Source organism: Hemicordylus capensis, chromosome 3 (genome assembly GCF_027244095.1).
Source record: "Hemicordylus capensis ecotype Gifberg chromosome 3, rHemCap1.1.pri, whole genome shotgun sequence".
Classification (NCBI taxonomy): Eukaryota; Metazoa; Chordata; class Lepidosauria; order Squamata; family Cordylidae; genus Hemicordylus; species Hemicordylus capensis.
Window position 1 is genome coordinate 95,003,664 of NC_069659.1, and position 14,568 is coordinate 95,018,231.

Sequence of the window (14,568 nt, forward strand, 5' to 3'; positions counted from 1 at the left end):
CAGGCGGCGGGGCTTCCATGTTCGCCATCAGAGAGGAGGAGCAGCGGCAGCGGGGCCCTTTTTGGCTGCCTGCAACCCGGTGAGGCTCTATGTGGGGGGAGGGAGGAGGAATGGAAGGGAGGGAGAGCAAGAGAGCGCGAGCCTGGAGGGAGGGGGGAGAGAGGAGAGACCGGGGCAGGAGGGAGAGGGAGTGGAAAACAGCTGGCCCCAAAGCGCACAGATGCTCTGTGTGGGTTGGCTAGTTTCTTCCTTTAACTGTACCCAGCACCAATTCTGTCAGAGTGGTGAGGAGTTCTTTGCACTCAACTAGAAACTATCGTAGGGATGTGGATGGAACCGGGGAAGTTCAACGGCAGAGGGTGACTGATGTTAAGGGTGGAGGAGGGTGCACTTACCCCTCCCTCAGCTCCCCCCCCCCGCTGGCGCTCCATTTGCAAAGGGACCGTCAGGGCGGCAGCAAACCTCCCTGCCACCTTGTTGCCTCCTCGGTCTCTACGTCACCGTAAGTACCCAATGTGCCATGCGTGCATGTGCATGTCATGCTCACGAGCGCACCAATGCACACAGGCATGCCAGGTACTTCTGGTGACATAGGGGCTGAGGAGGCAACGGGGTGAAGGGAGGTACGCTGCCGCCCCGACGGTCCCTTTGCAAATGGAGCTCTGGGGGAAGCGAAGGGAGGGGTAAGTGCACCCTCCCCCGCCCTTAAAGTCAACCCCTCTGCTTCGAACCGGTGGAACCACTGGTCATTCGAACCAGTTCGGAGGCCCATAAAGGGCCTCCAAACCGGTTCTATGAACATCCCTAGTATATCATTTAACTAGAGAGAGGATAACTTATTAAGAGACTCATATTGCTTGCCCAGTAACTCAGATGTCAAAAGAAAGGGGTCCTGGACCTGATACTCAGTGTTCTGGTTTTGGCAAAGATGATCTGTAGTTCTCAGTTCTTCCAGATTCTTTTGGCAAACTAAGGTAAAGTGTGTCGTCAAGTCAGTGTCAATTCCTGGTGACCACAGAGCCCTGTGGTTGTCTTTGGTAGAATACAGGAGGGTTTTACCATTGCCATCTCCTGCGCAGTATGAGATGATGCCTTTCAGCATCTTCCTATATCGCTGCCGCCCGATATAGGTGTTTCCCATAGTCTGGGAAACATGCCAGTGGGGATTCGAACCGGCAACCTCTGGCTTCTAGTCAAGTCATTTCCCTGCTACACCATTAGGTGGCTTTTAACAAACTAGTACATGACATTTTCTCTTGCTCAGACATGAATTCAGCTGGACTGGAATGACCCTCAGTATATTTAAGGGGACCCTTTCCAAAGGCTAATTCTGTGGCAAGATTAAGGCCATACTCCTCAAGATCAGGAAACAGTGGGTGCTGAGGCCCTAGGGATGACATCCGGGCTGCAATGTCACCTGCCCACAGAAACAACACTCTGTGTATAATCAGTGCTACTTTGTGTGAAAATCTAAAATTGGCACACCAGTGCACAGGTTAGGCTGAGAGATGGTGCCTTGCCCAAGGCCATGAAGTGAGTTTCATGGTTTTGCAGGGATTTGAACACGGCTCTCCTACATGCAAACCCAACTCCTTATCCACTGCTGCACAATGGCACAACTACATGGACTGTCATTACCCTTCATAATTAAACAATACATTACTTACTGATTTACAGTACTGCACAGTTCAATGGACTCCTGGCTGAAGCAAATCCTGTACCATAATTGTATAAAGATAAAACTGAGCCAGCGGTTAAGGCATGACGGCCCACATGATGCACTGTATTGCACCTCTGTAATGCTGCACCCTGGGGCTGCTGCAGACTGCTAAACCACCCTGACACTGCTCTGAATGAGCAGTTGGGCAAGCAGCACTGCTGCAATTTTCCCCATTCTTGCCAAGATGTATGGGGACTTCAAGAGAGTCCTAAAGACTCACTTGTTTAACCTGGACTTCCAACGTTTTAAAATTGTTTTTAAGTATTTTTAATTGGTTTTCAATTATTCTGAATTGTTTTAAATTTGTTTTACATTGTTCTAAGTAACTTGCTTTAAATGGTGTTTGCCTTTGTTTTTTACTTGTTGTACATCACCCAGAGCCTTTGGATGGGTCAGTATAGAAATGTAAATAAAATAAAATAAAATAAAAATAAAATAAGATCCTGCCACTTGGGTTGCTTAGGACCCTGTAGCAGCCTTCGAGCACATCACTATAAAGGCATAAGATTGTCTATCTTTTGGGCCACTGAAAATATATCAAACATTCTTCTTTCTAACTATTCATCCAACAACTTATCTGTAATTTTGTCAGATGAGTGGTGTTAGGGGATTTATTTCTTTAAATTTTTATGCCACACCCCTGTGGGCAGTGGCAGTTTCAGCATTGCCTGCCAGTAGCCATTTCTTTTCCTCTGGAATTCACCAGGAAATGAGCCTATGGCATGACATAGGGTTATTTCCTGGCACATTCTTGGAATTAAAAATGGGCGATTGGCAGAAGCTGTTCTCAGTACAGAGAAGTGGTGGGGAAGTGTTTTTAAAAAGACCCCACCAAACGCCACCAACAGTAACCCCTAGAAGCAAGGCGTGTACAGTTTTTGTTCAGGTGGACTACTTTTGGGGACTTAATTACAAGGTTGATCAAAAGTGTACATTCTTTTTGTAGCCTCTGATTTATAGGTTTAAGAATATATGCAGGGGATAACAATCTGAGTTCTTCAGTAAACTAGAGAATACATTATTGAGAATACACTGCATACATTAGGTATGCTCACATCCATCTTCTCAAACTGCTGGAGTTCACTCCAATATTAGCTTAACTTCACAGCCAACAATTTGTCCCCATACTGAGATGAAAAAGAATAGTGGCTATTCCTAAATCTTTGTGCTCTGTAAGGGAATATGGATGATGCTGACTCAAAGAAAGAATCTTTACCCAACTGGTTTTTCATTGAAGGACAGAAGTACAACTCAACTCTAGACACACGCCCTCTTTTAAGCTTTCCAGGCAAACAGTAATAATTTAACACCAAACATCTGTGGATTAATTGCAGGCCACAGTGGTACAAGCATATCTAGCAGTAAACTGCCAAATGAATATGTTTCATAGCTATTTATTGGTTACGTTACCTTCTTACACTAAAATTGTTTGTCTTTTCATATGCATAACGAAAGACAAACTCCTTCAACAAAACTTGATGCAGCTCATGGATATGCCAGAGGCTTTAATGTCAGAAAGGCCTTCATTAATGGTCCTTAAATTTCACCCCGGGTATACACAAATTAGATCATGCCCTTTAGGCAAATAGCTATACTTGAATAATTCAACTTTTTTTGGAATCTGTTCCAGTGGTAAGTTATTGTAATAACATAAGAACATACGACAAGCCCTGCTGGATCAGGCCCAAGGCCAATCTAGTTGAGCATCCTGTTTCACACAGCGGCCCACCAGATGCCTCTGGGAAGCCCACAGGCAAGAGCTGAGGGCATGCCCAATCTCCTACTGCTACTCCTCTGCAACTGGTATTTAGAGTTATCTTGCCTCTGAGGCTGGAGGTGGCCTATAGCCTTCAGACTAGTAGCTATCAATAGACCTGTCCTCTGTGAATTTATCTCAACCCCTCTTAAATCCATCCAGACTGTTGGCTGTCATCACATCTTGTGGCATATAATTCCATAGGTTGATTATACATTGTGTGAAAAAGTACTTCCTTTTGGCAGTCCTAAATTTCTTGACAATCAGTTTCTTAGGATGACCCCTGGTCCTAGTGTTATGTGAGAGGGAGAGCTGAGGGGTCTGGTGATTGAGATGAGACATGAACAGATCCAACTCCGGAATGCCCAGGCATTGGACAATCTGCAGAAAAACCTGTGGGTAGAGAGACCATTCCGCCGGGTCCACTAACTGATGTCTGAGCCAGTCTGCTTGCGTGTTGTTCAACCAGCTGAGGTGTTCCATGGTAATGGATTGTATGAATTTCTCCGCCCATAAGTATAGATCGCCTGTCTCTGCCATCAACAGCCTCAATCGCGAGCCACCCTGGTGACTGATGTAGGCCTTGGTCGTGATGTCTATGCAGAGCAAGACATGACAGCATTGCAGAAGAGAACAGAATTCCCTCAGGGCCAAATTGGCCACCCAAAGCTCTAGCCAGTTGATGCTCCTTGTATTCCTTTCCTTGGACCATACACCTTGCACTATCTTATTTAGGCAGTGCGCACCCCACCCTGTGAGACTCGCGACCATAGCAACAATGGTTTTTTGAGGATTGGTCAGAGACAGGTCCTTGTCGATCACCGGAGATAGCCACCAAAAGAAAACGTCTTTGTCCTTTTGAGACAGATGAATCAGCTGGTGGGTCCGTGCCATGATACCATCCTGGTGTGGAAGGAGAACCCACTGCAGTGGGTGAGAATGCCACCTCGTCTATGGTGTGCATTCCATGCAGGCCATCATTGACCCCATGGTCTGAGCCAGGAGCATAAGGTCTGCCGAAGTGTAGCGTACGAGAAGACGTAAGAGAGCGGCAATCTTGATCTTGCATTCATCGGGCAGTGAGATCTGACCACAAACCCATGATCCTCTAGACATTCCAGAGAGAGACCCACCACTGTCTAGGCTTGAGAAAAAGAAGGGGCTTGAATCAGTAGGTTGTCCAATTAGGGATATATGTGCTCCCCTGCAGGTGAAGGTGCTCTATGATCGTGACCATGATTTTCGTAAAGGTCTGAGGTGCCGATGACAGGCCAAATGGAAGGGCTCTGTATTGATAATGGAGACTGTCATAGGAAAACCAAATAAACTTTGGTGGAGTGGAGCAATTGGAATGTGAAGGTAATCTTAGGCTAAGTCCACTGAGGCCAGGAAATCCCCTGGATGGACTGCTTCCTTAATGGTTCTCAGCAACTCAATTCTGAACTTTTTCTTCCATATGTGTTTAGGCGCTTGAGGTCCAGCACTGCCCTCCAAGAACCATCCTTTTTGGGAACAAGGAATAACAGTGAGTAGATGCTGTGACTTATGTCTATTGAGGGCACCTGTTCGATTGCCCTTATCTGTTTGAGATGATGAATGGCTTGGATCATTCTCTGGTTTGTTTGATATTGGGGACATTTGAAAGAAGTCGGGTGGAGTAGAAGTGAAATCTAGGGAGTAGCCACTGTAAACTGTGTCCAACACCCAGCGGTCTTGGGTGGTGGACATCCAAGGGGAGGCAAAGTCTAGAAGCCTACCCCTAATCGGAATCACATCATTGCTTCTTGGGGAACTGGGCACTGGAACTGAAAGGCCTAGATCCCTGTGTTCTTGTGGGGCCTCCATAGCGCTGTCACCACTGCAATCGTCCCGGCCCTCTGGAAAAGTTGTTATGGAAATCCCTGCCTTGAGATGAGGTATTTCTCTGAAACTGTCTACGGGAACGAAAGGAAGAAGGATAGGGACGAAAAGGCCTCCGAAAATCCTTCCTAGTGGAAGGCATGGCCTTTTTATCTTTTGTCTCTACTAATACTGGATCCAGGGCTGGGCTGAACAAATTAGCTCTGGTAAAGGGGGAAGAAGTAAGGGCCAACTTGGACTTAGTGTTCACCTGCCATGACTTAATCCAGAGGGACCTTGGTACAGTGACCGCCGATGCCATTGCCCTGGATGCTTGCTGAATGCAGTCAAGGCTTGAACCCGCCATTAATGCCGCTGCTGTGGCCATCTTATTGATGCCCTGGTGGAGTTTCACATTCTCAGGAGGTACTAGGGCGATGGGCTCCTTTGCCCAAATGACAGAGGCACGAGAAAAAAATGAATTGGTAGTGGCAACTTTTATAACAGTCGTGGAAGCTCTGCAAGCCTTGCTAAGTAAACATCATATTTCCTGTCCTCTGGGAACTTCAATTGGTCCTGACCCTCCGTGTTCAGAAGAGAACCTGACACTATTTGTGCCACTGGCACATCAATGCAAGCAATAGCAAGTAGAGGACTAACCTCTTGATTGAGTATATAATATTTTCTAGGATAGCTATCCACTGGCTTTGAAGAAGCTAGCTGTTGCCATTCCACCGCCATCACCTTATGGAGCTTAAAAATCAGTGTCACACTGGCTACTTTCCAGTCCTCCACTATAGATCCCTATTGTAGGGATAAGTTGTATATATTTGCAAGGAGGTTGGCAATCTCACATTTGAGTTCTTTAGAGACTCTCGGGTGGTTGCCATCTGGCCCTGGTGATTTAATTTTTAATTTTTCCAGACAGTTTAGAACGCCATCTCTCGTCACCTCAATCTGACTCAGTTCTTTAGCCTCTGTCCCTGAGAAGCTCAGTTCAGACACAGGTATACCATGTATATATTATAAATGAAAAATGGCATAATATATACTATGTACTATGTCATTTATAATATATACATATATACTATGTATATTATTATAAATGACTAAAGAACCAGCCAGAAAATAATAATAATAATAAAAACTTTATTTGTTAGCTGCCCCATAACAAATTGTTTCGTGTACCATCTGTCTAGTTTTGAAATGATTTCTGAATTCAGATGAAAACATCTGCTCAAAATCCCACCCTAACTTGACAATTCAGGATCTAGGAGGGTCATCACAAATGTACTTACCTTCCAGGTGTCGCCTCTGGTGATCCAACATGACATCCTTCCGGTAGAACAACTTGTTGCAGATTTCACAGGCAAATTTCTTGTCTCCGTGTTTCTTTTTGTGTTTTGAGAGGTTACTATTTGTAGAAAAGAATCTGAAACACATCTCACATTGAAATGTCTTGTCATCTAAAAGAAATGGGAAAGAAGAGCAAATATCCTAAACATACAATTAGTTTTTCTTAAGAATATGCCAACCAATCTAAGCTAAAGAACCAGGTAGGGATTGTCTCTTAAAACCAACAAGCAGCTTTCTCTGCTTTAGGCTGTGGTGATCATACTACTGGTATGTACATAATTGCATCTTGATCCTAAAGTGATGCCCAGCTGTGTCACCCAGTATAGCTTCCTGAGTGGAGGAAATCTCTCCTAGTGGTGGGAGATCTCTCCTAGCATGCAAACTGCAATCCTATCTAAGTGTTTTAATAACAAATGTTTGGTGTACGTGAATCTAGATGATTCTGTGCCAACCTATCCTGATAGGACAGTATGATTATTTGAGACAGTATGTGATACCAACAATATTGCTGCTGCTGCTACTACAACAAATATTTATATACTGTTCTTCAACCAATCTTCACAAAGCAGTTTACAAAGAAAAATATATAAATAAAATGGTCTCCTGTCCCCAAAGGGCTCACAATCTAAAAGAAACATAAGGCAGATACCAGCAATAGCCACTGGAGGGATGCTATGCTGAGGCTGGATTGGGCCAGTTGCTCTCCCCCTGCTAAATAAATCCCCCTGCAACAAGAATTTTGGATCGTATCTTGGAGCAGGACCACCCTCTCAATCTTGAAATGATGGTGGATAATATTGAACTGTACTTGGCTCCAAGCCATCCAAAAGATTATTCCAAAGCGCTATATTCAAGATGCTATCTTGATTTTGCTAATTCAGGAACGGTATATACTCATTAACAAGTTCAAAGACACCATATCTGAAGGCAAGGTACAATGTTGTGTCTCTTGCATCCTATCTAGACCACAGCATGCTAGATTTGGTAACTAATGCTGACAAATATCTCCTAAATAAGAGGAAGGTTTAAACTCTTTCAATATACTGCACATCTTATTTTCAGATGTAGGGTATGGTTTTCTTCAGACCAAAATATAAGCTTTATTTTGTTAGCTTCATGCAAGCAATCATAAATGAATCATTATGAAGTGCCTTAGTTCAGTGGCAGAACATGTGCCTGCATGCAAAAAGTTGCAGGCTTAATCCGGGTATTTATAGTTTTTAAAAATGGATCATAGGTAACAAGGGAAAAAGGAGGAAAAGACCCTTTCCTGAGACCTCAGAGATTCACTGTCTGTTAGAGCAGACAGTGCTAGGCTAGACGGATGAATAGTCTGACTCAGTGAATGGATGAATGGTTTGACTTCTTAAGTAAGGAATAAGGTAAGAAAATAAGGCCAAATTAATAGCATCAATTGCTTTCTTGTGAGGCAAATGGGACCAGGTCTCAATTATGTGTAAGCTTCGCTTTGCAAATGGAGCCATCCACTTTGCACAGACAGAACACTGCAGGTACCACAAATCAATATAAACAATATGCCAGAACAAAAACACTTGAATAAAACTGTTTGTGAATTATTACACCTTAACTGGTTATAAAAGTTGAGCTATACCTATAAACAAATTCACCAGCTTTGGTAGAATATAAATGGAATGAGAGATGCCTTCTTTTATTACTTCCTCCTTAATAGAGAAATAAAGGTTCCAGACCATTTTATTAAACTTAATTAAATTGATTTGATTGCCAACATACCTGTCCTACAGTTGTGAAATTCTAGTGCACTCTCTATCCGAAAAGCTTTTTCGCATGTAGCACACCTGTACCTGTACTCATTGTCAACCTGAGGATTAAAAAATAGTTGACAACTGAAAAAGAAGCGCAAGTGTATGCATACAAAGTCTATACATCCCAAACTACTCTTTTGGTCTGCCTTCCCCCCATCTGTCTTCACAAACCACTTCACAGTTCAGTCATTTTTAAATTGTCGAGAAGATTTCTTTCTACAGCTATTTCTAGCACTCTGAACTTTTGAAAAAGTAAGATTACCAGATTTTCCTGAACATAAATTAACTCTGACTGAAAGATCAATCCCACCCATTGTGGCTGCATAATCCCCTTCTATCCCACCAATGGCTTGTTAATGGAGCCCCATAACCAACCTCATTCCGACTGTGTTTGTATGAAACATGCTGCTTCAGGCTTTCTTTGCGACTGAAAAGTTTGGCACATTCCTCACATTTAAACAACTTGTCACCTATGGAATCAATCACAACACAACAAAAGGAGTCACTTGCTTATCCAACTAGGAAAATTCAGGAATAGCTAAGAGCACAATGTTGGAAATTAGGACACAACCAAATAGTTATGCTATTGTCTCTCAAATTTAGAAGAGAACATAAAATTATATTGGAATTGAGCTGCTCCTAGTTATTTATTTTGTAATGCTTTTGTACAACAGAAAGGAAGATATTCAATTGACTACTACTACTACCTTTTGCACAATCGAAAGAAAATGTTCAGAAGACTACCACTACCGTACTTCCAGGAGAAGTGAAGTTTTACACCACTGATGACTGTGAAATGTAAGAGTAATCATGGATATGCCCAGTTATTCACTTAATTGCATATCCTATGCCTGCCCAGGGATCCAGACTCCATAGACCGAGGGCTACTTCATGTATTGTGCTCAGGAACCAACCCTTGAATACAAAATACATATGCAAAGTACCATTTATGAAGAGTGCCCTTAAATTATGGATTTCCTGGCAAATATAAATTCAAATGGATGGTTGAGGGGAGCTATTTCTTCCCTGGGCACCACTAGTGAACCTTGCATTTGTAAATTAGTTCAGTAGGACAACTATGAAGCAGCCCCAGACACTACAGGAACATTTAGCAGAAGCAGAGTTTAATAGCATACAGCTGCTACAAAAGCAGCTGAGGCAACAATCAACAAAAACAACAACAAATATTTATATACCGCTTTTTAACAAAACTGTCCAAAGCGGTTTACATAGAGAAACAAACAAACAAACAAACAAACAAACAAAGGGTTCACAATCTAAAAGGAAACACAAAACAGTCACTAGCAACAGTCACTGGAGGTTCTGTGCTGGGGGTGGATAGAACCAGTTACTCTCCCCCTGCTAAATAAAGAGAATCGCCACATTTAAAAGGTGCCTCTTTGCCTAGTTAGCAGGGGCACTCCAAAACTTGAATTCATGTGTGCATTAAATCCAGTAAACAATCATCCAACCCCTCCCCCACCTCTGCGTTCTGAATCAAGTGATTCTTCCACAAGTGTAATCTTAGAAACAGTAAAAGATATATATCAGAATTATTGTGTGTGTGTGTGTGTGTGTGTGTGTGTGTATATATATATATATATATATATATATATATATATATATATATATATATATATCTATCAGGAGAGGAGAGCTGGTCTTGTGGTAGCAAGCATGACTTGTCCCCATAGCGAAGCAGGGTCTGCCCTGGTTGTATCTGAATGGGAGACTTGATGTGTGAGCACTGCAAGATATTCCCCCCAGGGGATGAAGCCGCTCTGGGAAGAGCAGAAGGTTTCAAATTCCCTCCCTGGCTTCTCCAAGATAGGGCTCAGAGAGATTCCTGCCTGCAACCTTGGAAAAGCTGCTGCCAGTCTGTGAAGACAATACTGAGCTAGATAGACCAATGGTCTGATTCAGTATATGGCAGTTTCCTATGTTCCCTACATATTTTACAGAGAAAAATGTATTATTAAATAAAAACTAACTTCAGTTAGTTGTCCATATATGTACAAAAATATGCCTTCATTGGGGATGGAGATGGAGAGATAGATAGATAGACATCTCTCTCACACACACACACACGATTTAGACTGCATTGCATCAGTTTTCAGCACAGCTACTTTTGTTTGCAAAGTCACAGTGGTTCTAACTAATTATAAGACTATTCTCTTCATCCTTTCTGCTCAGGTTTCCTGGTTATCATTTTTTAATCCACTGCAGTGTTTGAAGGCAAGAAGCAACCTCATTCAGAGCTTTTAAAAAGAAAAACACTACAGCATTGTAGTGCACAGCTGGAGAATGCATAACCGCCAAAGAAATCACCAAAAATGTTCTTAAAAGCCTGAAATTTAAAAAAAGAAAGAAAAGAAAACCACAACTCGTGTGGAGGAGTTGTGTTGCGCTTGTGATCATTTATGTTGCAGTCATTACCTAAAAGGTGACACTTGCACCTCTACCTTCTATACAGTCATTCAAGTCACAATGTCCATGCTAGCTAGGGAAAGACAGGATTGACCCGGCAATAATATATTGAAGTTTGCATTCTGGGAGAATATAACAGACCTGAAACAGAAGTGCTTCCTTGAGGTAAGACACAGCAAATGAGCACAGTTGCACATTTCTGCACAATTCACTGGAAGAGCCCTTAACCATCTCAGATGACCCATGCTTGATGTAAGCATTTCAACTGGCAAACTATACTCTACCAGTCCGTCATCCTAACAAATGAGATCTGCAGTAGTACAGCTTCAACCTCCCATCACTGAATCTTGTTTTCTTTTCGCATGCTAGATTAGAATGTTCTCTTCCACCATAACAACTAGCTGTGGGAGCTCAGAAAATGAAGCCCAGAGGCATTTCACTCACCATGAGAGCGGATGTGCCTGCTGAGGTTGCTGCTGTTTTGGAACATCTTACTGCAGATGTTACACTGATATACCCGCTTGTGTTCCCCAAGTTGCTTGATCAGCTTGCGCCGTATCCCATGCCTACTGGAAAGGATTAAGCTTCTTTTGAGGGACAGAGAGTTTGGATGATGAGGAAATCTATCAGAGTGGAAAGAAATACAAGTCAGAACTGAAATGTTCACCATGCTGTGAAAGGAAAGCCACCAAAGCTGATTATTATTGATCATTTCTATACTTTTTCTTATTTAAAGTTCAGCATGCCATCCAGTTCTTACCCTCTTGGAGCAGGATAGACTGAGAACCTGATTCAAACACGGTGGCATATCTCTCTCACTAAACTGGAACACTTCAGCAAGCATGTGCGGAATCACTTGTTTGAAAACATCCAGCACATGGAAAGTTTCTCACTAGAATGTTAGCTTTCCATGCGGACTCATTCAAACAAGTGGCCTGCAACTTGCATAAAGTCTATATGGGACCACAGTTCTGCAGACACACTTGGATCTAAGAAAGGATCCTGTCTGGTGAACACAGATTACAACTACGGTCTACCATGCCCAAACTTTCTGTAGTATACTAACTGCACTGCGGAATTACGGCCTTCTGAATCTCTTTTATATAGCCTGGAGCTTCCAAATGGACTCAGAGCCCTTTGCTCAGGCTTGATTGTCTGTCTGCTTGATTGTCTGTCTGCTCTTATAAGCCATCAACAGACTGCTTTATAACAAGGATGCAAGCATTTACAATTAGCAGTCAAAGGATATTTACCTTGGATTAAAACAGTAGAGATGGCCTCATCTTAAATTAAAAATTACAGAGTCTCATGTAAACATTCAGAAAGGTCCCAATACTATTATTTTTTTGCTTATGGGAACATAAAAAAATAAGACCAACTGCAACCACCAGCTTTAGGCTCTAAGATTTAATCATGAGTCTGCCATTACCACAGGCCAAATTTTATTTTTATATGCAATGATCTGAAAGTAGAATTTCACTCTGCTTCTTGAATTACAAATGGTTGTGCTTTTTGACTGTTTTTCATGTTTCATTATATTTGAAATGATAAAAGATCTTGCGTTTTGTTCCATATCAGCATCTTCGAAACTTCTTTCATATAAAAAGGAACAAAAGATCATGGATCTTTATAACATGGAAGCAGGACATTTTACCATTTGCTTTTTCCTGGTCAGGAGAGACTTACTTTGTTAGAGAAGTCATGCTGTTTGTAGTACTAGGCAGCTTCCCTAAAACCAGCTCCATGATCCTTTCTTCTGCAGCAGAAGGAAGGGCTACCTCATCAGGTGGGATCTCAGTTATTATTTCAGCAACATGCTCCACTGTTAATTGAATTCATTATACCAAAAATTAAAATGTCAGTCAGCTATAAATTTTAAATACAATTAGCTGGGCCAGGCGCAGAGCATCTGCACCTCTAGTTCTCTCTCTGCCCATCTGCCTCCGTTTTCTTCCTCTGCCTGCCGCCACTGTTTCCGCCCCCCGCCCCCGGGCCTCCCCCCCCACCTCATCCGCAAACTTATTCGCCTCTTCCCCTGCCAGCAGCTTGCTTGTGAACTCTTGTGAGAGCTGCCACGCATGGGATTGGCGACAGGTACGTATATATCTATATATATATCTATAGATTGTACCAGAAATTGATCTTAATGTCTCTTCTACCCCTTGTTTAAACCAAAGATGACTTAAGGGGATTTTGTCCATGAACTTTTTGTCCATGAACTTTAGTTGGAACTGGTTTAATTCCATGTTCTTTACCCTAAGTGGTATACGGATAAGGTCATAAATTCAGCCACACAGAGAGACAGATGCAAAATGACATAGAAATAAATGGAAATGGCATTTGAACTGTTGGCATTTCAGCTACTACAGAGAGCAAATACATGATGACATACACGTAGTACAAGGAAGTCAATATAAGGCTTAAAAGGTATAACTGGATTTAACCAATATCCATTTTTGTCTGTAAGATAATTCTTAACTTAGTCCAACATCAAGGTAGCAAATTTACTAAATGTTTGCCAAAGGAAATGAGAATATAAGTAACAACATGCAACAGAGGGAGGAGAGCTGGTCTTATGGTAGCAAACATGAATTGTCCCCTTTGCTAAGCAAGGCCTACCCTGGTTTTCCTATGAATGGGAGACTGCATGTGAGCACTGCAAGCTATCCCCCTTAGGAGATGGGTCTGCTCTGGGAAGAGCACCTGTATGCTTGCATGCAGAAGGTTCCAAATTCCCTGCCTGGCATCTCCAGACAGGGCTTAGAGAGACTCCTGCCTGCAACCTTGCAGAAGCCGCTGCCAGACTGTGTAGAGAACACTGAGCTAGATGGACCAATGGTCTAACTCAGTATAAGGCAGCTTCCTATGTTCCTAAGAAGGGACACAGGGGTTAAATGTGTGACATACTTTCTGGGTAGTCACTCTTTAAACTAGAGGAGGGGAACATAGCTCAGCAGTAGAGCTCATGCTCTACATGCAGAAGGTCACAAATTAAATCTCTGGCATCTCCAGTTAAAGGATGTCGGGGTAAAACTGACATGATGAGGGAACTGAAGGTGTCCCAAATTTGACTGGAGAAGTGGTGCTGGGGGAGCAAGGTGCTTAAGAAAATTATAATGTGTGTGTTTGTGTGTGTGTGTGTGTGTGTGTGTGTGTGTGTGTGTGTGTGAATCTAAATAGCCCCTGAAGCTGCTATTGTCCTCTTGGCAGAAAAAGACATGCACCTGCATCATCACTTGTGGATCTCTCAGCAGCTTTTGATACTATCAACCATGGAATTCTTCTGGATCATCTGAAGGAGCTGGGAATGGCAGGTACTGCTTTGCAGTGGTTCTGCCGCCACCTCTCAAGCAGATTCCAGATGGTGTCTCTTGGAGATTGTTACTCTTCACGAGAGCCTTTATATGGAGTCCCGCAGGGCTTCATACTGTCTCCAATGCTTTTTAATATCTACATGAAACGTGTCTGTTCTAGGATCTTAATAAAGTTTATTCTATTCTACATGAGTTTATTCTATTCTACATGAGTCTACACAAGTTTATTCTATTCTACATGAAACTGCTGGGAGAAATCATCTGGGGATTGGTGCAGGGTATTATCAGTATGCTGATGACACCCAAATCTATTTTTCCATGTCAATTTCTTCGGGGGGAAACATAACCTCTCTAAATGCCTGCCTGGAGACA

At 42.6% G+C, this 14,568-nt stretch overlaps 1 protein-coding gene across 8 annotated transcripts in view; it reads right to left on the bottom strand.

The window, feature by feature from the left end:
* PRDM15 (PR/SET domain 15) overlaps positions 1-14,568 on the bottom strand; it is a 65,207-nt gene that overhangs the window by 25,755 nt on the left and 24,884 nt on the right. For all 8 annotated transcript variants that reach the window (XM_053305569.1, XM_053305573.1, XM_053305571.1 and 5 more), the window contains 5 exons: positions 12,569-12,704; positions 11,327-11,505; positions 8,831-8,925; positions 8,424-8,511; positions 6,614-6,781 (listed from right to left, as the gene is read on the bottom strand). In XM_053305569.1, coding sequence (XP_053161544.1) covers positions 6,614-6,781; positions 8,424-8,511; positions 8,831-8,925; positions 11,327-11,505; positions 12,569-12,704 — 666 coding nt within the window. The remainder of the gene's footprint in view (positions 1-6,613; positions 6,782-8,423; positions 8,512-8,830; positions 8,926-11,326; positions 11,506-12,568; positions 12,705-14,568) is intronic.